This window comes from Pteronotus mesoamericanus, unplaced genomic scaffold (assembly GCF_021234165.1).
Source record: "Pteronotus mesoamericanus isolate MK-2021 breed Mesoamerican mustached bat unplaced genomic scaffold, CSHL_Meso_final contig_57, whole genome shotgun sequence".
Taxonomy (NCBI): Eukaryota; Metazoa; Chordata; class Mammalia; order Chiroptera; family Mormoopidae; genus Pteronotus; species Pteronotus mesoamericanus.
The window spans coordinates 1157640-1183826 of NW_026555203.1; the positions used below are offsets into that span (position 1 = coordinate 1157640).

The 26187-nt window shown below is 36.8% G+C and overlaps 1 protein-coding gene across 2 annotated transcripts in view; it reads right to left on the minus strand.

Annotated features, from left to right (window-relative positions):
- Nucleotides 1–414: 414 nt before the first annotated feature.
- Nucleotides 415–26187, minus strand: part of DOCK11 (dedicator of cytokinesis 11) — a 175127-nt gene continuing 149354 nt past the window's right edge. For both annotated transcript variants that reach the window (XM_054580328.1, XM_054580327.1), the window contains 9 exons: nucleotides 24154–24260; nucleotides 17131–17253; nucleotides 12112–12225; nucleotides 11199–11345; nucleotides 8028–8238; nucleotides 7457–7647; nucleotides 6905–7005; nucleotides 5045–5183; nucleotides 415–864 (listed from right to left, as the gene is read on the minus strand). In XM_054580328.1, the coding sequence (XP_054436303.1) occupies nucleotides 742–864; nucleotides 5045–5183; nucleotides 6905–7005; nucleotides 7457–7647; nucleotides 8028–8238; nucleotides 11199–11345; nucleotides 12112–12225; nucleotides 17131–17253; nucleotides 24154–24260 (1256 nt within the window). In that variant the 3' untranslated portion in view covers nucleotides 415–741. The remainder of the gene's footprint in view (nucleotides 865–5044; nucleotides 5184–6904; nucleotides 7006–7456; nucleotides 7648–8027; nucleotides 8239–11198; nucleotides 11346–12111; nucleotides 12226–17130; nucleotides 17254–24153; nucleotides 24261–26187) is intronic.

The following is a 26187-nucleotide window of genomic DNA, read 5'->3' on the forward strand; positions in this document are numbered from 1 at the left end:
TTTGTTGTTGTTTTTTTTTTTTACCTTTATGGATAGCTTCAGATGATAAAGCTCTGGCAACAAATGGCACTTGCTAGGGAAACCCATGCCACATGTGAATCCCTCATTTTGCGTGTTGGAGACCAACTTGATTACCTGGCATTGTCAGATCAAAACTTGAAGGACCAGTCATCTTGGTATTTTATGTATGTGCTTTCTTTGTGAAACTTTCTTTTTAAACCAACACTATTGTTTTTTTAGACCAGCTGTGACTACCAGTAGGCAAGATTTCAAATTATCTCTCCATGTTTTATAGAAATTTGATCATTTTTTTCTCCAAGGATTAGTACAATGAATTGAGTATCCGGCCAAGAAAAATGCTAAGTTCAAAGTAGTAATTCCTTCACTTCTAATTACAAATAAGTTTCACCTTTTATTTTGTTCCATTATACAATTTTACATAGTACCATTATTATTTTAAGCAATAATTAAGCAATTTGGATTCATGTTTTGAGCTCTATTTCTCAGTATATAGATTTACCTAAAAAAAGTACAAACCAAGCACAGGGGTGCAATTTTCCAGGCACTTCCAAGTTGCTTAAATATTTACAAATATGTAAGCACCCTGTTTGAAAGCATGAAAAATTTGGTGTCCGAAGGAAACACTTTATGTATATCAAATCTTTAAATTTTAAATATTTGCACAGCTCCAAATATTCCTGAGAAAGGTCAATCTCATTCTCACTTTACATCTGCAGGTCCTCATATTTCAGCAGCGTATCTTGGGGAACCGTAACCTCTGTCACTCGACGTACCACTAATTGCACAAAATACATGTAATGTGTTGTTCATCCAGGGAGAATGCATTGTGTCTTCTTGTAATATCTAAAACAAAAGAAGTCTGCATGTTTATCATGAAGCAAAATAGTCACTGCCAAAAAGTATATGTATATGAAATTACAGGCATATTGCAAATCTATCAATGACACTTAGCTATTTAAAATGAGACAAAGCAAAAAATAACATTACCGACTTAAGTCCTCAAAGCTGTATTACAAAGGCAGCATAGCAAAAAAGCAGAAAAGATCTGGTTACTCATTAAGAAAAACAAAAGACTGTAAAATGTAAAATTCAGTAAGAAGTGAAAGGTAATGCAATCTTGAAAATAATTTTTAACACATGGTCATAACAAGAGCTCTCAAGTGGACTCTTTGATATGAATTTATGGACCATCTTCTATTTCAGTGGTTCTGAAGATTACCTGTAAAGTTTTACAAACATGCAGATACCTACGTGTCTTCCCTGGAGGCTTGAAATAATACTAAACAAATAGAAAAGTCCTAAGTGCGTATTTGTGAACACACACTATAATTATATAGGCTAATTGATACATAAGATTTTTACCAAAATCAAGAGCTCCACAAAAATTTATTTTTGCCCTGGTCAGGTGGCTCAGTTGGCTGGAGCATTGTCCCATACACCAAAAGTTTGTGGGTTCAACCCCCCCAGTCAGGGCCTGTATGGGAGGCAACTGATGCATGTTTTTCTCTCTCTAAAATCAATAAATACATCCTCAGGTGAGGATTTAAAAATATATATATTTTATATCCCATATATACATAAACATATATATTCATATTAGTATACATATTTTAAAATTATCTATTGTGTGACCAAAAGCAACAGAGATCTTATGTTTGGATTAGATGAATGAAAAGAATTGTATACACATCATATCCGACCTCTTCATTATATAGACCCAATTTGGGTTTCAAGTTTTCAATACTTGGTTCTCAAATTAGCTCTGAAATTTGAGTATTAAACCTGAAAATTGGTCTATGGTGGCAGTAATGCATCACACCATTTATGTTGCTACAAATCGTGTTTTATATAAATCCCATTAACAGAGATAATTCCTCTTTACAAAAATCATCACTCATGACATGAATCTGAAAGCATGAAGAGGTTTAAGAGATGACTAATTGAATATCCACACCTTTCAGATGTGACAAGTGAACAGGGGAACTCATTGTAAAGAAAATAAAACATACCAAACAGATACTACAATGGCTACCACAAACTCTATCTAACAAAGATAATAGTTTAGAAATGTATAAGTAGTAGTTTTTTTAAAATATTTTATTTATTTATTTTTAGAGAGAGGGGAAGGGAGGAAGAAAAACATCAACGTGTGGTTGCCTCTCACACACCGCTAACTGGGGACTCAGCCTGCAATCCAGGCATGTGTCCTGACTGAGAATCGAACCAGTAACCTTTTGGTTTGCAGGCCAGCATTCAAACCACTGAGCCATACCAGCCAGGACTGTAATTAATAGTTTTTTTTCTTGACAATATAAGTCCTTTTTAAAAACTCAAAAACATGAAGAAGTTTTTATAAGGGCTGTATATTGTGGTATACTGTAACAGATTATATTGAAAATACATAGCCAGGCCATATCTTTTTTGTTAAGTACTCATTTATGGATCTCAACAGAATAATTCATATTTATGTACACATTTACAGTCTATTTTGTATTATACTTTCCTTTGGGAAATGTGTCTTAACGTATGAGATGGACAAGGGACACTCTTTGATATGAGAATCTAATAGAAAATATTGATTTACAAAAATTTCACTATGAAGTCAACATTTGCCCCAAGAAAGGCACATCTGAATATAATGTATTATGACAAGAGAGTGTGCATAAAAATAAACCAATAGAAACTAAGGTTTTTTCTTGGTTAGCTAGCATTATATAAACTCAAGGATCTAAAATATTGGTTTCAATAACTAAGTAATCATGACTTATGAGAATTAAATAAGACAGGTGGGAAATACAAGAGCAGATTTCTAAAATTTATGATTCAGGGGAAAAATACTACAAATGACTGCTCTAAATATCCTGATTACAGTAATAGTAGAAAATTTAATAATTTGTTTTCAATTTGAATTACTTAGGAGTTCATGTGGCTGAATGCAAATTAAACAATTACAATATAGTACACATTGGTTTAAAATGACATGTGTTAATTATTTTATATCTTTTGTGAAGGAGGAGCTTTTGCTGTGTTTTACCCCTGTGGGTTATGAAGAACAGAAACCCATACACTGCCCAGTTTCTAGGAATAAATTATGTTGTGTATTTAATAAAACTACACCTCAGAAAAGTGATGGTAAAGAAAAGTATACCCGCACTGTACTCAAGGACTGAGCTGGAGATAGAGATGATGAAGGAAGTGGAAGTGTTCCCCACCTTCCTAGTCTGAATCGCCTGGCTGCTTTGAGGAGGACACAAAAAAAGGGCCTCCGACAACTGAGCAGCAAAGGGATGCTTTGGAATAGCATGCACTCACTCCTAAGAGGGTTAATGGAAGTAAAGATGGAGAAAGAAGAAACAAAACACTGATTCCAGACTCCTCAAGCCCACAAGATTCCCAGCCACAGAGAAGGGCGAGGAGACTGGACAACCAGTAGCTGAACAGATGGGATGATGAAGGTCTGGCTGACTGGATTCTCTACACTGAGAAGATGACCATGGTTGGAAAGTTAAAAGAGTCCTGGTCACTCAATGCAGCCTTGGGTTAACAGTAAATTTCCCATAGCTGTTTCTTAGAAAAATCAAAACAAATTCGTAGAAGTAGAGTTTGATTTAAAGTCGATTAGTTCTTGTTTCCCTAGAAAAAACTCTTCTCTTCTCCATCATCACACTGCTGTTCTTTGGATGCTAACCACTGTAGGCCTGTTTGGAGGTACACTCTTTGTGTGGCAGTCTTACATGAGTGAGTACAATCACTGAAATAGAGAGAGCAGGACTAATGACTAGACTCCGTTCTGGAACCAGCTTTAAGAATGTGTTCCCTAGCCTTGGCTGGTGTGGCTCAGTTCGTTGGAGTGTTGTCCCATAAACCAAAAGGTCATGGGTTTGATTCCCAGACAGGGCACATGCCTGGGTTGCAAGTTCAGTCCCTGTCAGGGCACATACAGGAGGCAACCAGTCGCTGTTTCTCTCTCACATCGATGTTTCTCTCTCTCTCTCTGCCCCCTCCCTTCCCTTCCTCTCTCTAAAATCAATAAACATGTCCTTAGGTGAGGATGAATGAATAAATAAATGTTCTCTAAAATGGTTGTAGTTATCTTGTTTCTTTTAAATTTTAATTTCTTAAAAATTGAGAGTTTTAAGTGTTTCTGAAACAACTATTTATCTTATTGGGTGTTTCCCTGGGTAAGGAGACAAAAGAGACTTTATAAGCTTAATAGGCTAGGTCAATGAGGGACCTGACCATCATGCTGCAACGTTTACAAATGTGTTTAAGATGTTAAACTACTTAGGTGACAATCCATGCATAGACTGGTTGTAAATACAAATTTCAGGATCCCAATATAGCAATGAAGTTTACCAGGGGAGTCCAAGAGTACTATGGTTTTAGGGTAAATAGGTATATAAAAGTCCTAACTACCCAATAATGACATAATTTGGCTCTATGTGATGAATAGCTCTTCACTTCTATATTTTTCAGGTTGGGTTTTACAAAGATAGCTATAATTATCAATCACACTCAGTCACAGATTAAAATTCTGAGAAGTTTTATGAAAATAGGGAGTTTTGCAGGTTATATGGGTATTAAGACAATTTCCAAATTTTGGAAATCATTCAGAATCTGACCTAAACCAAAACCATAGGTATGATAGTACCTAGTTTCATATAGCCACAATGGGCATGTTCATTTAGGGATTTGGCTGTTGAGCCAATAATTTCATTTCTTTAGGACTCTTCTTGAGACTCTTACCCATGTTCACAGATCAATTCAGACTTCCTCAGCTAGTTGCTTCTAATGGCATTGTGGCACAAAGAACAATTTGCTTTTTATCTGGTAATTACTTTAGCAATTGCTTCCAATAATTTCTTGAAATATGAATTGTCATTTAAATGATTAATGATAATATGAGCAAATTTCAAAATACACACTGAATAATTTCAAGGTAATACACTTCAGATAGATTTTGTTAAGTAACACTTTAAGGACCCAAGATCATGTTTTCATTTTCAACCACTTTAATACTTGCCTGCTCATGGATAATGTCAGACAATTCTTTCACCATTTCTCTGAAATTTGACTTTAGTCCTTCATGGTACTCTATTTGATCTTCTTTAATTAGCCGCTCATTTAGTTCAAGTGCAATGCTGCAGGCTTGTATGAATTTCCTGTGGATGAAGATCAAAGATAAAGGTCTTGTTATTTACTCCCAGAAAGTCTCACAGACAATCATTTTGATGTTCACTTTAACCATGGCCTGCTTGCCTAGAAGGAAGATTAGAATCCTGTATTTTCTCACAGTGCCCCCGCTAATGCCACATCATGTCTGAAATGCCCTTTCCTTTGTGTTCTTCTCTTTCAAGTTTCTTATGCCTTTTAAAACCTGGTTATTTGGTTATTTTGGTTATTTCTGCTATCTGTGGCCACTTAGATGGACTTTTAATTTTTTTGACATTCTGTTCCCCAGTTATGGAGAGGAGTCGTTTTAAAGGTTGTGCAGGGTAGAGTGGGGAAATGTGCGGGGTGCACAGGAGCTGAAATTCCACTTTTATGCATTTAAAAAAAAATCTCTTCATCTCCAGCTGGTGTGGCTCAGTGGACTGAGAGCCCGCCTGTGACCCAAAGGGTCACAGGTTGATTTCCAGTCAGGGCACATGCCTGGGTTGTAGGCCAGGTCCCTTGTTGGGGGCGCGTGAGAGGCAACCACACATTGACGTTTTTCTTGCTCTCTTTCTCCCTCCCTTCCCTTTTCTCTAAATATAAGTAAATAAAATCTTTAAAAAAATCTCTTGAGGGCACAGGGGATGTCAGTTTCCTATGGAAGAGACACCTCCAACCAGTTATTGTTATAAACAAAATCTCGAGGGAAAAATATGTTTCAGTTCCTTCCCCATTCACTGGATTCAAATAGATTAAATGGCTGATTTTCAGGGGAAAAAATGATCTGTAAATAATGAGCCTTCTAAAAAATAATTTATTTGGGGCTTACTATGTGCCCAGTACAGCGCTGGGTGATGTAGGTATGAAGTACCTGCCCTAGGCTGATAAGAGTAGGGACAGAGTTAATGATTTATCCAAAAGTACTTTCCATGATTAAGTCTGTTTATGTTTAATATCCATAATTAGAGTGTATGTCTGAGAAGACAAAGCACCTCACTGCCCATTTATTTTGTATCTCCATCATAGCAACTAGTAGCTCTTTTTGTATATGCCAGGCACTAATAAATATGGGTGAATGAATGACTACTGTTTACTCTGCAACCTGGAACAGCTGATAACACACAGACAGGAAAAATAAATGAAATGAGTTGGGAGCAAAAGAATGGATAAACTGTCATCTTCATCTTTAGTCTATTTTACTCAATTGTCGCTCTTATTCTGTAACATTATTAAACAGATTTTTTTTCTAATGCAAGACCATTCAGATGTCCCTTAGCCTACAAGGGTGCTCACTCAGGGCAAACTATTATGTGCCCTAGACTGGCAGAATCCAGGTGCAACTAACGACACAGGACAGGAGGCAAGCCTGTCCAACCTTTCCAGTTCCACTTTTATTACTGCCCTAAATGTGCAGAAATGCTGTGACATGAGGTCAGTGATGCAAAGAAGGAGACCATGTAGGCTTGTGTATTTGTGTCACAACATCCGAAGTGCTGAAGTTGTTATATTTAATCTCTTGGGTCACTAGGACATTGTTAATGTCCCACAGCAAAAAAGAGATCCCACAGTTACTCACTAAAGTACCATTAGGAAGTCACTTAAATATTGTAAAAGAGAAGAGAGAATGTCCTTTTCCATGCAGATAGTATTTGGTGAACGTTATGGTTCCTTTTAAGAAGAAACAGAGTGAAAGAATAGGGGTCTGATCTGAAAATTACAAAGCACTTACCTAAACATGTCTTTCAATTCATTGACTTTCTTAGGGGGATACTTGCTAGCTTGACTGTCATTTAAGAAAGCCCTTGCATAAGCTAATGGACCAGCATTTACCTAAATTACAAAGGAAGAAAAATGAGAGTTATCAGAATGTAACCAAAAGGTAAATTTTGCATTTCTCTTTTTCAAAAAGCCAAATACTGTACATTAAAAATATGCATCTGAAAAACATATTTACTATTCTTGCCATAAGTTTATTTGAAAAATGATTAACTAAAACAAGTAACCTGAAAAAATTATATTCTAATAAATCAGTTAATGACTTCTGATATGTAAATACAGAGTTGGCTACAGTCAACGGGATTTATGTTAAAGTCCTCTGGCATATCACAAAATGTATAGAAACTGAACATAATTTCTGTATTGAGCTAATCAAAAATAATGGATAGGTGTTTGCAGTCAACAACACTATAGCACACAAATATAATTAATGCTTGTTCTGTGCCCTTAGGAAAACAAGAGGATCACCAAGAAACATTTAATACATGTTTGTCAACCAACATACCTGCACTGAAACACAGCCCTGCAATTTAAGTTGCAGCTGAATCATGTCCACATCAGCAGAAGAGCAAAGTTTTTGCAGCTCTGCAGTTTTATCTTTTATTTCATCAGTAGCAACATCAATTGGCTTTAAATTAATCTGCTGTTCATAGTTTATAGGGATCCTCTTCTTCACATATGGAAACGAGTTTGAAGCTATTAAAATGTTAAGATTGATTTACTATCTTAAAAAATCATTTGTTCAAATACCCAAATTATTTCTAAAAATCTACTGTGCTTAATTTTCCCCATGCCTTCTCTAGACAATACCTCAGGCTACCATATAGCACCTTATATTACTTCAGGATTAAGAGAGAAGTTTTCTTTATGAGACACTTTGGAGCAATCACAAATTACATATATGAAAATGATGGTTTACATTTTATAACACACTCATGTTTGTGCAAGCTAGTGACTGAACAGCAGAACAATGAATGATTAAAACTTCAGTTACATTTCCTTGCCGGCCAGCTGCTACTTGTGCTTATCACAAAGGTTCAAGTCAAACAAGAAGTTATATACAAAGTCCTACTTACTAGTCAAGATTGTACGACGTTTGCACTGCTCTTCTACGCAGCCTTGCTTTTTGCCGGATAATGTGTAGGGAGCCTCAAACACAAATTTGTTGATATTATGGTTTCTTTCAAACTCGGTCTTTCTTTCTGTGAGTTCTTTCTCATCAAAGTAGGGCTTCACATAAGTGACTTGGATATGAGCATATTTTGGATCAAGCTCTTTGGCATTTACCTATAAATAAGAAAGTTTTGTTTTTTATTCAATGGAAAGGAAAAGGGGGGTACAGGTAAGCTACTAACTCTTGAGGTCAATTGAGGAACACTGCCACTATGACCGTGTTCCCAACTGAACAGACACCTGGAGGAGGTCTTCGTTCTTTTTTAGGGATCATTTCCTTCTAATTATAAAGAAGATACAGACACCTGCTTGGAGATTACAGAGTAGGAAGAAGATGAACACTGTAATCCTACAGTAGTGACCATTATTCATATTTTCATATATCTCCTTCCAACTTTGTTTCTATGCACATATATTTATAAAACTGAGATCAGTTTTATAATCTGAATCCTTAAAAATATATTAAAGTGGTTAATTGTGTATTTGAATTCCACCTCAGTAAACATTTATTAGAGCGAGGATTCTGAGAACTTGACAGAGCTCCAGAAATCTATCTTCCTACCTAGGCAACAGTTACACTGGCAGAATCTGTCTGATGTAACTATTTTGGAAATGTAGAGTCTGTTGAAGGCTGGAAACTTCTGGGGGAAGACTTGAACAGAAAATTGCAGCTGATTTTGATTTTGGTCAGTATGGCAGCTGCTCATACACCACACCTCAGTCCCATGTCAGGCAGCTGTGGACAAGTTCCTGAATGTGTATGTACATATAATGGATCATTCAGCCTTAAAAAGGAAAGATGTTCCATAGTAAGCTACAACATGAATAAACTTTGAAGATATGTTAAGTGAAATAAACCAGTCACAAAAAGATCATTCCACTTATATGAGGTATTTAGAGAAGTCAAAATCATAGAGACAAAAAGTAGAATGGTGGTTGCTCTGGGCTGAGGATAGGGGAGAATGAATTATTGTTTAAAGGGTAGAAAGCTTCAATTTTATAAGATAAAATGAGTTCTGAAGAAGGACAGTGGTAATGGCTGCACCACAATGTTAATTAACTCAATGTTACTGAACTATACTTAAAAAATGGTTAATATAGTAAATTTTGCTATGTGCATTTTAGCACCAAAAAAACACATTATAGTTATAGTTCTATATTGTAGTCATCAACATAACTTTTTATGACTGCATGGATTTTTATGACTAGTACACTAAAGTTGTCATTGTTCATGCATCTGCATTTCAGTCCACTCTCCCTGGTGCCAAGTTACATTGATGTCATGCAAACTTCGTGCAAACTGTTTTCATTATATTAACAATGGCTGAACTTCTTCTGGAAAGACCTCATATGTGGGTAAGTTTTTTCACAAATGTGATTATACTATCCAAACAGTCTTGCACTTCATCTTTTTTTGCCCCTAAGTAATGTATCTTGGTAGATTTCTAAGTGTTGACATGAAACTCTTAACACCTAGGTTACTGTATAACTTTCTGTGGGTAATACCACAATTTCTTTAGCCATATGGACATTTAGACAGCTTCCGGGTTTTGCTGTATAAACTTAGCAGCAATAAACACCTTTGAACATATATCTTTGCATGTGTACATCTACAAGATAAAATCTTAAATGTGAAGCTGTTGGGTACAAGGACAGATACAGTTTAAAATACTGGAATATATTAGCAAACTGCTCTTTACATTGTCTGTGTTCTTAAGCAGATTTTGTTCTTTGGCAAGGTCAAAGTGTTTTCAATTTTCACTTTCACACATTAAGAAAGAAATAAGGATGTTAAAAGTAGCAACTGCTTATTACATCTGTTGCCTATGGGGAATGACAAAAATATTGTGCATACAAATAATGTCACGAGTCCAGGCACCTGATGGTGGGTTAGTCACTAGCACGTGTTGGCCAGGTTTTCAGAGGCAGAATAAAATAGAAAACTGTATGTTGTTCAGCAAGCCTGACTTTCCATTAACTTTCCATTTATGGTATCAGCAGTGTGGCAGCAAGCCTAGGGCTATCAAGACTCTCTGGCTACAAGGAGATAAAATCTTCTGCTGTCTTAATCCAATAAAATACAAAATGGTTAAAACTGATTAGGAAAGAAGCAGGGAGGTTTTGCCAAATATAAATGAATTTTGGACCTACCAGTAAATCTACTTTATATGTCTAAGGTTCAAGATAAAACCATCTCCAAAAGATGCAGGTAAGTGTAGAAAAGGAATAGATCATTTTCATGGCAGACAGTGAAAAGCCTTCACCACTGTCATGGGTTTTTCCACTCTGGCAACATTGTCTACTAGCTGGCAAGAGTTACTCAGTAAATACTGCTGTTGCCTACAGATCCTAACCATATAGAGCCTTTCTACATTAAAAATCAGCTCTCATCCTGGGCACTCCGATGGTGACTAAGGACGGTCAGGCATTCCTACACTGCTTTCCTGAAGTTCTGTCTATGAGGAACTATGCATTTCTTAGGAAATGGCCTCTCTTGATGGAACCTTTCTCATCCTGCCTTGGCAGGGCCTGGTGGAATGGCTAAACTTTAGAGCAAGACCCAAGGTATCGCTCCTACACCTACTTCGTTACAAATGTAACTGAATAAGGATATTTTAGAATAAAACATGTGCCCAAGATTATTTTAATCATAAAGTATAACATTGAAAACCATGACGAACAACAGCAATCACAATACCAAACATTTATTAAGCATACTGGCTTCTATTATTATTAATGAATGTACTTTATGTACCAGGAACTCTAATCACTTTCCATGTATTAACTCATTTCATCCACAAAACAACTCCATGAGGAAGGCACTATTATTATCTCCATTTTACTAATGAGAAAAATGAGGTTAAATAACCTTCCCATGGTCACACAGCTAGCAAGTGAAAGAGAATGGAGATTTGAATCCTGCCCTGACTCCAAAGTCCCTGTCCTTTCTTTGACTATCTTGAGAGGCTCTTATTTCCATGCTTCTCCACCAACTAATAAAAGGAAAAATTTCAGAGCAATTTACCATGCTTGGAACTAACAAGTAATGATTTTACAATGCAGGGTATAGTTACCTTGTCTGAATCCTGAATTATTTTCACGTTCTCTGTACCAAATTTTTCACCATACAGTTTAACAAGTCTCAGGGAAATCTCTGAGAGGCCAGTGAGCTTTGGCTCTTTGTAGATGTACTCTTTTCCATCCTCTTCTTCAAAAAAAGACTATTGTAAAGTTAAACATACAGTAATTTATAAATAGTATGAGCAAGCAGCATTTAAAGAAAATGTTAAAGGGACTTATTTAAGAGAAAGATCAAAGCTATGAACATTAAAATGGCAATAAATGCATAACTGTCAATAGCTGAATCTAAAAAACTAAGCAAACTAGCAGAACAGAAACAGAATCATAGACACAGAGAACACTGGGATGGTGGCCAGTGGGATGGGGGTCTGGGGGGATGGGGAAAAAGGTGAAGGGATTAACAGAATAGCCATAGGGATGTTAAGAGCAAGTAAAGGAAAAACAGTAGCCAAAGAACTTATGACCCATGGACATGAACAAAGGAGGGAGGATTGCAGGAGGGAGTGGAGGGTGCTGGGTGGATGGGGGCAAAGTGGTAAACCTGGGACAACTGTAATAGCATAAATCAACAAAATATATTTTTAAAAACTTCTTAAAATTAAAAATAAACAAAAGAGAGTTTTAAAAAAGAAGGCTTGAATTACTAGATATTAAATATATACTTTTAGGAGCTTAACAGAATATCAAAGTGAGAGAAAAATTCAGATGTTATATGTTGTTCTCTGACCTAGTGAGTTTAGATATGAAAGCCAAAGTGAAATTGATGCTTACAAGAGGCTTTCCTGCTCTTGTGATAGGCTCTCTATCTAGACAGAATTCTAGATCCAGTAACTGCTGCTATAGTTATCTAATAATTCAAAGGTGAATATTAAAAAGAAAGAACTTGATGAACTTAACTATACTTACTTGACCATAAAAAGCAACTCTGAAGAAGGTGCCTAAAAGTCTTTTTTTTGTCTGCATAACCTCCAGAATTTTTGTGTAAGCTCCATGAAGAGTTCTATAAACTTGAGTAAGTTTCTGAAAAATGAGAAAATACAAGTCACTTTTGTCTATTAACTATTAAATGGGTTTAAGATAAATGCCTGGGGGGAAAAGACAACATTATTTCCTTTTCCAAATAGTTTTGGTGGGGTCATTCACAATCCCCTTCCATATTGTCACAATTAGACAAAATTCTTAAACAACTTTAGGTCTAACGGTAGAACTAAAAACAGCCATACAACACTGTATTTTAAGTATCATGTTTATTTCATTAATACCTCAATGGTAATATGTACTTTTTCCTTTTTTGCAATATTTTTGTTATTGATTTTCTTGGAGTGCCAGTAGTTAACAAACTTCTACAGGTTTCAGGTGCATAGTTACACAACACATCATCTGTACACTGTATTGTGTGTTCAGTACCCCAAGTCAAGTCTTCGTCCATGACCATTTACTACCCTATGCCCTCCACTCCATCCCTTGGCAATCACCAAACTGTTGTCCATGTCCATGAGTTCTTTCTCTCTTTTTTCTTCTTTGCTCAATTTCTCCACCTCGCTCTCACACAGCTGTCAGCCTGCTCTTTATCTATGAGTCTCTGTATTTTGCTTGTTAATTAATTTTGTTCATTAGATACCACATATGAGTGAGATCATATGGTACTTGTCTTTCTGTGATTGGCTTACTTCACTTAACATAATGATCTCCAGTTCCATCCATGCTGTCACAAAAGGTAAGACTTCCTTCTTTCTTACGGTCGAGTAGTATTCCATTATACTGTACCACAACTTTTTTATCTACCCACCTACTGATGGACACTTGGGCTGCTTCCAAATCTTAGCTATTGTAAATAATGCTGCAATAAACATAGGGGTGCACATATTCTTTCGAATTACTGTTTCGGGATTCTTCAGATAAATTCCCAGAAGTGGAATCACCAGCTCATTAAGGCAGATCCATTTTTAATTTTTTGAGGTATCTCCATACTGATTTCTGCAGTGGCTGCACCAGTCTGCATTCCAACCAACAGTGCACGAGGGTTCCCCTTTCTCCACATCCTCATCAGCACTTGTTTGTTGATTTACTGATGACAGCAATTCTGACCGGTGTGAGATAAGTCATTGTGGTTTCAACTTGCATTTCTCTGATGCTTAGTGACATCGAGCATCTTTTCATATCTGTTGCCCATCTGTATGTCCTTTTTGGAGAAATGTCTACTCAGGTCCTCTGCCCACTTTTTAAAATTGGGTTGTTTGTTTTCCTGGTGTTGAGTTGTATGAATTCTTACAATTTTAGATTATTAACCCCTTATCAGATATATCTGGCTATTTATCTGAAGAATACAAAAAGAAATATGCACCCCCATGTTCACTGCAGCATTATTTATAATACCCAAGACATGAAAACAATCTAAATGTCCAGTGATGGATGAATGGAAAAAGAAGATGTGGTGTGTGTGAATCCACAATGGAATATTATTCAGTCATAAAAAAGAATGAAATCAGACTTGGCCGGGCAGCTCAGTTGGTTAGTGTCATCCTGATTCTCCAAGGTTGTGGGCTCAATCCCTGTTCAAAGCTCATACAGGAATCAACCAATGACTGCACAATACAGAAATATGTGGAACAACAAATCATGCTGTCTGCTCTCTCTGTCTTTCCACCTCCCTCCCTCCATCACTCCCTCTTTCCTTCTCTAAAAAAAAATCAATTAAAAGAGAACAAAATCTTGTCATATGCAACAACAGGGATGGTTGTGCAATTATGCTACATTATGCTAAGTATAATAAGTCAGAGAGAGAAAGATGAATACCATATGACTTCATTTATATGTGATACCTAAAAAACAAAAAACCTGAGTTCTTGGATACAGAAAACAGATTGACGGTTGCCTGAAGCATTGAGTGTGCAGTGGGTGAAGTGTGTCAAATGATTCAAATTTAGTTATAACATTATTAAGTCATGGAGATGTCATGTACAGCATGGTGACATGGTGACTATAGTTAATAATAATGTATTGCATATTTTAAAGTAGCTAGGGGAGCAGATCTGGTAAGTTCATAATACAAGAAAAAAAACTTGTAACTATACGAGGTGATGGTTGTTAACTGGACTTATGGTGATCATTTTGTAAAAACAAATATCAAATCATTAAGTTGTACCCTTGAAACTGGTATGTCAATTACACCTCAGTAAATTAAAAATTGTATATAAAAGAAAAAATATGGCCATAGGACTTGAATATACATTTCTCCAAAGAAGATAAACCATAAAACAAGTGTTGGTCTGGATGCGGCATGTATACATTGCTGGTGGGAAGTAAAAGGAAAACCAGTTTGATGATTACTAAAACAGTTAAGCATAGTATTATATGACCCAGTAATTCCACTCCTAGGTATATACCCAAAATATACGAAAAAAACATGCCCATACAGGAACTTATACATGAATGCTTAAAACAGCACTATTCATAATCACCAAAGGGTAGAAGCGACCCAAATTTCTTTCAGTGGATAAATGGATAAGCAAACTGTGCAGTATCATTCAGCCATAAAAAGATGAAGGTTCTGGTACATGCCACAAACATTATACTAAGTGAAATAAAGCCAGACACAGAGGGTTACATCTTGTAGTAATCCTTGTTTATGGCATATCCAGAATAGGTGAATCCACAGAGACAGAGAGCAAATTAGTCATTACTAGGGGATGGTTGGTAGGGTGGACAGTGGTTGTTTAACGAGTATGGGGTGTTTTTCCAGGTTGATGGGAACATTTCAAAACTAGAGAGGTTTCTGGGTGCACAATATCAAGAATGAGGTAAATGCCACTCAATTCTGCACTTTGAAATGGGTTAATTGCATGTTATGTGAATTTCACCTCAATATATAAAAAAAAGGAGAGCATGGAAGCAGTTCTTTCTCTAAAATTCTTTCCATGTTATTTCCTTCAGTTGCACTCAATTTGTGGGATATTTTCCTTATCTTTCTGACTGCTATCTTTGATACTTTTCAGCCTATCCCATAATGATACACTGAAAAATTATACATCAGCATCCTAGAAACAATTACTTCATCACATGCAGAATGCTGGGGGATCTATACACTCTTACATCCCTACAAGGAAACAAGACTAGATCCCTATTAAAAAAAATCTTGTTTTGTTTAGTGTGTGGGGAAGATACATTTCCTTTCTTTGCCATTAGTTGACTGAACAGGAAAATGCTCTCTGGGTTTGAATAGCTTGATCTTTAACCTAACAGAAAGAAAGTAGGTATTTTGAAACCTTTTACAGAGGTTCTTTGGATGTAATGTTTTGATAGGAGGGGTAATGCCAATTTTTGTCCCATAGGCTATTCTTTTTGCCATTTCTATATGACCTAGATTTATTTATTTAACTCTTGCTTACTAACATAATCACTTGAACTCTACTATGATTGTTCAGGCATGCCCCATAGATACCAAAAGGATGGCAAAGAGAGAAAGACCAGAAACAGAATAAAATGTGAGTCTGATCAGAGCCAGTCTGGAGCAGAAATTAGAACGCTATCCAGATGATGATATTAAGTACCTGTATTCTCACTCTTGGAAACTTCTTCAACCGAGAAAGACTACCTGCTATGTATAGCTAGCACACACACATACCTGCTAACTATATTTAAGTATAAACTGCTTTGCTTTTTTTAAGAAAGTAAACGGCTTGAATCCTAAATGAACCCTTCCTGGCACAGTAGGGGTAGAAATTACGATATGGACTCAGAGATTCAAATATTTTAAAAAGTCCTGTTTAGTGGTACTGGCAACAGCTGTTCATTATACTACTATTCTTTATTAACTACCCTCTATCAATAACTTTATGTGACAAACTAGACTGGAAAAACGCATAACAGAACTCCTACTACTGCCTCATTGCCATTGTCATCTGCCAGCACCTTTCGACTTCCCCATAAAATTGCAAAGAATAGAATCAAGCCTATGCCTCTTCTGGAGCAACATGAAAATTCAATCTTTTATAAGTCAAGGTTTAATGAAGACAACATTGATTTTTTTAATGCCCTGAGGGGAAGTAGGGAGATGGCTAGAGAGAACCACTGATTTGAGAACCACTGGTATAATCTAAATTTCAATTTACATTTTGGATATCTTACCTCTAGTTTCAATTGGAGCATTTATATAATTGTAAGATAGGATTCTAAGATTTGGACAGCATTTTTAAGAATTGTGATTTCCACGCCCTGATTGGTGTGGCTCAGTGGACTGAGCACTGGCCTGCAAACCGAAAGGTTGCTGGTTCGATACCCAGTCAGGGCACGTGCTTGGGTTGTGAGCCAGGTCCCCGGCTGGGAGTGTTAGAAGCAATCACACACTGCTGTTTCTCTCCCTCTCTTTCTTCCTCCCTTCCCCTTTCTCTAAAACTAAATAAAATCTTAAAAAAAAAGAATTGTGATTTCCAACTGTGCAAATATGTTAAAGTGATACATTAAGTATTTATATTCCATTATAAAATATAAATGTCATAATAAAATCAACCTTCTATTCTTCAGAGGTCAGTCACATGGTGGAGTGATAGTAATATAACAATATCACTATTTTTCCAAGACCAAAGTAAAATATTAAGTCACAGATTTGATAAAGGTTTAATATCTAGAAAGTATAAAAAAACTCTCACAATAAGTCCTGGCTGGTGTTGCTTAGTGAATTGAGCACTGGCCTGCAAACCAAAGGGTCGTTGGTTCGATTCCCAGTCACAGTACATGCCTGGGTTTTGGGCCAGGTACCCAGTATGGGGCATGTGAAAGGCAACCACACATTGATGTGTTTCTCTCCCTCTTTTTCCCTCCCTTCTCCTCTATCTAAAAATAAACAAATAAAATCTTTAAAAAAAAAAAAGAACTCTCACACTAAAACAACAAACGGACAATGATGCAAATGCGTAAACTACCTACCTCAAACTCACGACGTTTCTCATAAATTGGAATGATTAGCTTGGAAATCTCAGAAATTACTTCATAACGTTCTGCTTTCCACAAGCCGTCCACACACTGTTCTAGCAACTCCAGCAGAACTTCCTGCATTAAGAGAAAGATACAATCAGCAATTAAAAATAGTTTTAGAGTTCTGGGCAAATAAATTTTGAATCATTTCGAGTTAGGTAAAAATAAACAGAATGTACTGATTTAAATGAAATGCACAAGATTATATTTGAGTAACCATAGTTTTGAAATCAAGTACGTGAAATATTTGAAATGGAAACTGTTCTTTAAAATATGAAATCAATGTTGACAACAGTAAAGTATATCCATTTATTTTGCTTCTTCACAGAATTATGTTAATTATGCAGTACTTACAATTGGCGAAGGATTACCTTTGAAAGGGAATAAATTGTTCCATCCTGAGAATGTCTTAATGTCTAACAGGGTAAACTTCACTAAGCCTACAAATGTCTATTACTTTTCCTTCACACAGAAATTCCATTATATGCACAATGTAATAGTCTTAAAAAAACGTGACAACTCTTAGGGCTGTTACATTAGTGATTAGGTGTTTATTAAAATGATGTGATTTTGGTAAAGAATGCTTCCTTCCTGACTGTTGGTTCTAAAATTAGTGAGAATGACGCGATAATAGCTCAAGACAGATCTCCCACCTTGCCAGAATTGTAACAGCTGCTATAAAACAAACTTTTGTGAACCATCATCTCATGTTCTCAACAATAACTGATGTCAATTACTGATGCTAATTACTGATGCTGTCCATAAGTCTTCGCAGTTTATTTCTATCAAAAAGACATGTACTTCAAATCTATAGAACTGATCACTAAAATGGCATTTCCTGTATGTCCTTTAAACAATTTTGAACTCATCTTCTTTCTAAACTAGCTCTTTCACTTGTGTTTCTTGTCTAGACAGTGGCGGCACCCTAAAAACCTTTGGCTAGAAAACTAGGAGCAGCTTTGACTTTACCCTCCTTTATGGGTTGAGCGGTCCTTCAAGAAGTCCAAGTCCTAACCCCCGGTACCTCAGAATGTGACATCATTTGGAAATAGGGTCATTGCAGATGTAATTAGTTAAGGTGAAGCCTTACTGGAGTAGGGTGGGTTCTTAATCCAATATGACTGGTATCCTTAGAAGAGGGTCATATAAGGAGAAGACTATGTGACTAGAAACAGAGACTGGAGTAATGCAGATACAAGGCAAGGAACCCAAAAAATCAACAGCCACCATCATAAACTGGGAAGAGGCAAGAAAGGATTCTATTCAGAGTCTCAGAGGGACATGGTCATGACGACACCTCGATTCTGGGCTTCTAGACCCTACAATGGTGAGACAATAAATTTCTGTTGTTTGAAGCCACCCAGTTTGTGTACTTTGATATAGCATGTCTAGAAAAGTAATACACTCTCTTTTTAAAAAAAAATTTATCCAGTTCATCACCAAGTGATTTACTAGTTTTCCTAAAATTTTTCAAACTGGCCCTTCCTCTCCATCTCTACTCTGATCGCTAAGGTTGAAGACCTCATTATTTTCTTCTAACTGGTCTGCCTGTCTCCAGCCTTGGCACCTTCCAATCTATCCTCCACAAATCTGCCATAGGGTTCTGATTAAGATGTAAACCAAACCATGTCCCTCTCCCCTTCTTAAAATTTCATGATGGCTGCCCTTCATTCACAGAATAAAGGACAAGCTCTTTCATTTGGGTAAGGCATGCAATGATGTGGTTAATACTTCTATCTCATCACATCCAGCCTTCTACATGATGCTCCAACAACAGCAAAACTACTAATAGTTCCTCTGAAGCACCACAGTGCTGTCCTAACTTTGTGCCTTTGTCCATGTTGTACCCTCTTGTCCTTTAATCCCTTTCACTTGGTTTACCCCTGTTAAAACAGCTTAGGTTCAACTCCTCCAGGAACCTTCTTATTAACACGGGGCAGCAAGACACTAGACACCTTTTTTCCCTACTCTGATAATTCACTGAATGAATATTTATCAACATTTCAAATAGGCTGTAACCCTTCAAAAGTAGGGACATCTTTTTTTATTTTAATTTTTAAATCATGTTTATTCTATTACAGTTTTCTCAATTTTCCCCCCTTTGGCCTCTTCCACCCATCCCACCTCGCCCCCTGCGCCCACAATCAATTCCCACTCTGTGGACAACATCTTATTTATGTTAGTTTCTTAAGTGACCCGGATAATGGCTGTGCATAGATGTTTGTTAAATGTTGCTACTTGAATAAATGGTCTTATATTAACATTTAATACGTAAATTAAAAATTCCAGCAACAGTGGGAAGGAAGAACTTCCAAGGAATAAAAAATTTGTTACAAACTAGTGAGGTTTGTATCAGGAATGTAAACTTGGTTTACAATTAGGAAAAAAGTCAATGCAATATACCACATAAAAAGAGTAAAAGAGAAAAATGTTATTTCCAGCTACGGATGCAGAAAGAACATTGGAAAAACTCAACACTGCTTCAGGATATTAAAAAAAAAAATTCTCAGGAAACTAGGAATAGGAGAGACCTTCTTCAATCTGACAAAGGGCATCTACTAAAATTTATAGGCTGAACATTCTTCTAAATTTGGGAAAAGGTCAAGAATGTTTGCCCTTACCAGTTCTATGCAACATTAGGCTGAAGGTCCTAGACAATATGGTCAAGCAAGTAAGGCAGAAAAGGCATACATATTGGCAAACGTACAACTGTCTTTCTGTGTACATGATGTGAATATATACTAAAATAAGTGGATTTAGCAAGGTTGTCGATTTTAAGATTGACAACCAAAATTAATTATATTTTTATATACTACTAACAGTACATTGAAAATAAAAAAAGTCAAGCAGCCCTGGCTAGTGTGGCTCTATGGACTGAGCACCACCCTGTGAACTGAAGGGTCACCAGTTAGATTCCCGGTCAGGGCACACACCTGGGTTGTGGACCAGGTCCCCAGCTGGGAACGTGCAGGGGTTGGCCAATCGATGTTTCTCTCCCTCTCATTCTCCCTCCCTTCCCCCCTCTCTAAAAATAAATAAATAAAATCTTTATTTAAAAAAAAATCAAGCAATATTATTTGCAGTAGCACCAAGACATCAATTATCTAAGAATACATCCAGGAAGACATCTATCCTGAAAATCAAAACATATTGTTGGGAGAAATTAAAGGCTACCTAATAAATGTTCATTGACTGAGAAACAACATTGTACAGCTCACCCTTCTCCATGAAGTGATATATAAATTGAACAAAATCCCTAAAAAAAACTTCCAGCAGGCTATTTTGAGGAAATAGAAAAGATGAATCGAATTTTATATGGAAATTCAAAGGATGTAAAATAGCCAAAATGACTTGGAAAAAATCAAGTTGGAAGGCTAATACTACCTAGTTTTAAGACTTAAAAATATATCTGGCCTCTATCTCATTTCATGCTCGCAAATTAATATTAGATAGATTACAGACATAAACACAAAACTCAGAAACAGTTTATTAAGAAAATATAAGACATCTTCACAATCTTTTAAAAAAAGATTTTATTTATTTATTTTTAGAGAGAAAGGAGGCTAAGGAGAAACAGAAGGAGAGAAACATTGAGGTGAAAGAGAGAGAGATCTCATACGCGCCTGACTGGGGATGAAACCCTCAACCCAGGCATGTGCCATGACCAGGAACTGAACCAGCGACATTTCATTTCGCAGAATGTCCAACCGAGGCACCCAACCCATCAGGGCAACATCTTCACATTTTGAGGAAAGCAAAAAATTTTCCAGACACAAAAAGAAAAAACCATTAAATGGTAAATTGGACTTCATCAAAACCAAAACTTTCTGATCAATAAAAAAACCCAATTAAGACAATGAGTAAAGAAGTCAAAGACTGGTAAAAAAAATTTTGCAGCATATATATCTAACAAAGGACTCACATCCATTAAACAGAACTCCCACAAACTAACAAAAACAAATGAACAATGCAATTTTTTAAAATAGGCAAAAGACTTGAAAAAAACATTTCATGTAAGATGTAGGATTAGCCCTGGCCAGGCAAGTTCAGTTGGTTAGAACATCCTCTGAATATGTCAGGGTTGCAGATTCGATCCCCGGCCAGGGCACATATAAGAATCAATCAATGAATGCATAAATAAGTTGAAAAACAAATCAATGTTTCTCTTTCCCTTTCCCTTTCCTCTCTAAAATCAACCAATAAAAATATATATTTTTTAAAAAGAAACAAAAAGATGTATGAAAGGCAAATAAGCACATACAAAAGTACTTAACATCACACCCTGGCTGGGGTGGCTCAGTGGACTGAGTGCCAGCCTGTGAATGGGAAGGTCGCTGGTTCAATTCTCAGTCAGGGCACATGCCTGGTTGGGGGCCAGGTTCCCAGGTGGGGGCGTAGGAGAGGCAACCACACATTGATGTTTCTCTCCCTCCTCTCCTCTCTAAAAATAGGTAAATAAATCTTCTTTTTAAAGAAAGAAACATTACTACTTTCCTTGAGAATATAAAAAAGAATGAGGCTCAAGGACATTTCCATGAATAAGCTGACACTGCTTTACAGAAGGCAAGGATGAAGCTTCAGTTGTGCTGATCCATTTATCTCCCACAAACTCCCTGGAATCTTTCTGCTGCCAGCCATAAAAACTGGAGGTCTACGGAAAATCATCTAAGACCCAAAAAGTGAATTAATTTACCCAAGGTTTCACAACCAAATAATTAACCGGTATTAAAATTCAAGTATCTTGATTCTCTGTTATGATTAATTCGGCAAACATATTTTAAATATCTGTTCTTCTATGTTTTGGGGGTAAAGGAAAACCTAAATGTCAAGTAAGTCAGTGATAAAAAACCTGACATTTACGTAGCACTTAATGATTTAAAAAGAGCCTTTACATTTTTTATGAAATGACTGGGATGGTATTACTGTCTTTTATTTTACTGATGAGGAGAGAGACCCATACAGAAATAGTAGGTAAAGCTTCAAGGCCTATCATTTAAGCTAAACAAACCAGAGCCAACCTGAGATTTGCTTGTGTTCTTTTTTTCATTTCTAAATTTTATAAGATTTTAATTAATTTAAATATTTATTTATTTATATTGTTCAATTACAGTTGTCCCAATTTGCTTGTATCCTAAAAAAACAATTCATAAAGTATTTGTAAAGTGTGTCTCTATCACTTTAACCTGACTGATTCTTGTGTTTCATAACACAACTTTAAGAAAAAAAATGTGTTTCTATGGGTCTATAATCCCTTAAATCTCTCTTCTTTTGATAGTTTTCTCTTTTTCTCCTGTTCCCATTCTTCATTTGTGAACTTCTCTATGGTTCAGTTCTTGGTCCTCTGGTCTTCACTTGCTATATTATCTCCCATCTTCACTTTGCCTTGGTTCTCACACAGATATGACTTCCAGATGTGAACCTCCAATCCTGATCTCTCTGCTTAGGTCCAGTTCTCAATTTCCTATGGCCTGATGTTTATTTCCATTTTGGTAACCTTTTACTTTAAATTCAACACACATCAAAAACTGAATTCATCATCTTCCCTGTAAAATCATCCATCTGTCATTTTTCTCTAATATCCAAACCTAAAATCCCAGAGCCACTTTTGACTCTTCCTGTCCCATAGGCAGCAAGCTTTCCTCTTTTCTTCATAGTGTAGCCTAAATCTGTCACAATGTGGGTTCAGGCCCCAAGTGCCTCACATCTGGACCCTTAGGGTAGACCCCTCACTAGCCTGTGCCTCCAACCCCCTGTGTATCGACTGTCAATGTATCTCCCGCATTACTACCAATGAACTTTTTCTCTTCCTTGCTTTCATCTCATCATTGTTCTACTCAAACAGCTTTGATATCAATTCAACATTCTAGTGGATAAAGCCCAAACATTCATAGTTTCTCAAAATCAGACCTCAGCTACCACTCCTCTGATTCAGTCAAAAGCATCTACTTACTTGTACTCCAAACGTGCCTTAGATTTTCCTACCTCTTAACTTTTGTCCCTGTTATTCTCCTGTTTGAATGCCTTTGGGATGACCTCATTCTTCAAATCCCTCTCTGATCTAATACCTCCTCTGTTCTCCCTCAGGTCAAAGGCATCTCTCTCGCTTCTGACTTTGCATGGAAAATACTGTTAGTATTATTCAAGCGGCATTGTCTTGCTTATTTCCATGTTGTGATGGTGTCTTATCTCTCAGGTCACGCTAGAGGTCAGAGATCAGCCATATCTACTTATTTGACCGCCCCTGTACCATGAAGTCCAGAGCCTTGTTCATAAGTCAGTGCTCAGTAATATTTGTTGACTGCTGGACAAGTGAGGCTGTTGGCTATCTACATGAAGTTTAGAGTAGAAATTTTCCATTTTAAAAATACTTGTATGCTTATGCTTATAGGTGAGATTTCACCTATAAGCAGAACCTAACCAACAAAACAAAGATGCAAGGAAAATAAGACCAGCAACACTGAAAGAAAAAAGAAACCAACAGAAACAAGAGGGAAGGAGGGAGGGGTGGGAGGGGGAAAAGGAAGGGAAGGGGCAGGTCAAGGAACATCTAGCAAGGACCCATGGTCAAAGCCAAAGTGGGGAAAGCTTGAGGGAGGGAGAAGGAGGTGGGGGGCAGGGGAAAGTGGTGGGGGGAAGGCAGAGACAAATGCTTTTGAAAAAATAATTAAAAACAGTAAAAAAAATAAAAATACTTGTATGCATACTCTGCATAGCTGTTACCTTAACTGTGTTTTAAATAAAGATTTCTCTGAAGTATGTTGACCCTGATCTGGTTACTGTGATGGTGATTTCAGGATGATAAATGTTGCATTTCTAAAACCAGAGAATAGGAAGGGTTCCAGAGACAGGGCTCCACATTCCTAATAGGAACATCTTTGCCCTGGGCAGTCTTAATGTTTATGGTTCATCAACCCTTAGTCACCTTCCAAATTAAGTTATACTATATAACTGGCAATGCAGGCCATGGAATCTTACTTCACTATAGTGGACATCCATCATTCCAGCATCTTCTTTCATTGCTCCTTCTTCATCTATATTGGGAGTAATTTTCTTGAAGGCTGAACATCCATTTGGAAATAATTCTGTGTGAATAAAAAAACAGTGAAGTGAATTTACATCAAAAATGTTTTGTAAATAACAGATAGCCTTACAGGGATTGGTTACCCTTTAAAATAAAGATATTTTTTATGAGGATTAAAGTCGCAAGTGCAATTTTTAGCTACAAAAATTTTATTACAAATTATTTCCACTTACGAAACATTATACCAGTTATTTTCCCCCAAAAGTTAACACAACTTATTTACAAATAGCTTTTTAAAAATATTTTATTTTTAGAGAGGAGAAGGGTGAGATAAAAAAAGAGGAAACATCAATGCGTGGTTGCTTCTCAGGTGCCCCTACTGGGGACCTGGCCCACAACACAGGCATGTGCCCTACACTGGGAATCGAACCGGCGACCCTTTGGTTTGCAGGCTGGCACTCAATCCACTGAGTCACACCAGCCAGAACGGTGTAAATAGTTTTCTCTGATTATGTATCATCTCCAATGGCTGGTACAGTAAATTTTCCCCTAGTGTGCTTTAAAAATTGTTATAAACACTTTGATCCTGTGTGCAATTATGGTCTCTCACCTAAACAAGGAGGACTTATACTTTTCAGGTAACCACTGAATGAGCTTTCATAACCATCTCTAGATCCTGATTTTACTGAAAAATTGGGGAAAAGAGTGGGTTGTTGGGGGAGGCCTAACCTAGGACTTGTAAAACAGGCAGAAAAATAAAACAGATGTAAAGAGTGAAGCATCCTTGGAGACAGGGGACAGGGCACTTAAGAACCAGAGCTTTTGGAGTTGGACAGACCTACTTCTGTCACTAATTGTGTGACTTAAGATATGTTTATCTCTCTAGGACTGTAAAAGTCCTCATCATCATAAAACAGAGATAATAACTGCCTTACGAGAATTAAATGAAATGTAAAGTGTTAGGACAGAACCAGCATATAAAAAGTATTCAATGAATTACTACTGAGAAAAGCTACCAAAAAATAAACTAGCTTCCTCAAGATAAAATAATTGCTGCCAGCTGGTAAAGAGACTCTGCAGCTGGACCTCTGAGAAGTAGGAAGTGAGCTCAGCCTGAGAACAGCTGCTATATGACCGTGAACCAAAGTGTTACTGTCAGGCAAGAGTTTAAGTATAGAAGGCTGCATGGTTTCCCTATTGATTCTGGACAGAGGAACATGTCGTACCAGTCCTGTTGTGGCTATCTTCACCCTTGTCTAAGTGTGCTGGTCACAAAGGGAACAAACTCTTATAGTGGTTGGTCAGAAGGGAACAAACAACTGTTGCTCTCTATTGTTCTACAATGGCTCTAGTAGAAATAATGACCTACTCGCAACTAAGTATCTGGTAAACTATCCAGGGTGAGAGGTTGGAGAAGGAAGAAGGAAGATTTAAGAAAGCCAAACCACATATTGAGATTTCTCAGAATTCTGCTGGGGAAAGATCATATAACAAACAGGGCTTGGATTTTGCCAACTCTTGTCTAAATGTAAGCTAACTAGACATACACACATCTGGTTAAGATGCATGGGTTATCAAGCACCAAACAGTTATGAGAGAGAGAAAATTCTGGTGAGGAAAGGAGACAGAAAGAGAAAGAGAAAAAAGAGGGGGAGAAGAAAGGGACAGAGATTTGTTGTTCCACTTATTTATGCATTCACTGGTTGATTCTTTTATGTGCCCTGACTGAGGATAGAAGTTGGCAACCTTGACCTATTGGGATGATGCTCTAACCAACTGAGCTATCCTGCCAGGGCCAAGATGGATCCTATACATTAAAGTATAGGATCCAGTAGAAGTAAGATCTGCTTGAGTGTGGATGGTAGGGTAATAATATGCGTGGAATAATTTATAGTTTTAATTTGAACACGTCACCTAAAATGTCATATGCTGTGCTTGAGTGTAATACTGTTATGTTACAGAATTACACGCGTATGATTTTGTAATAA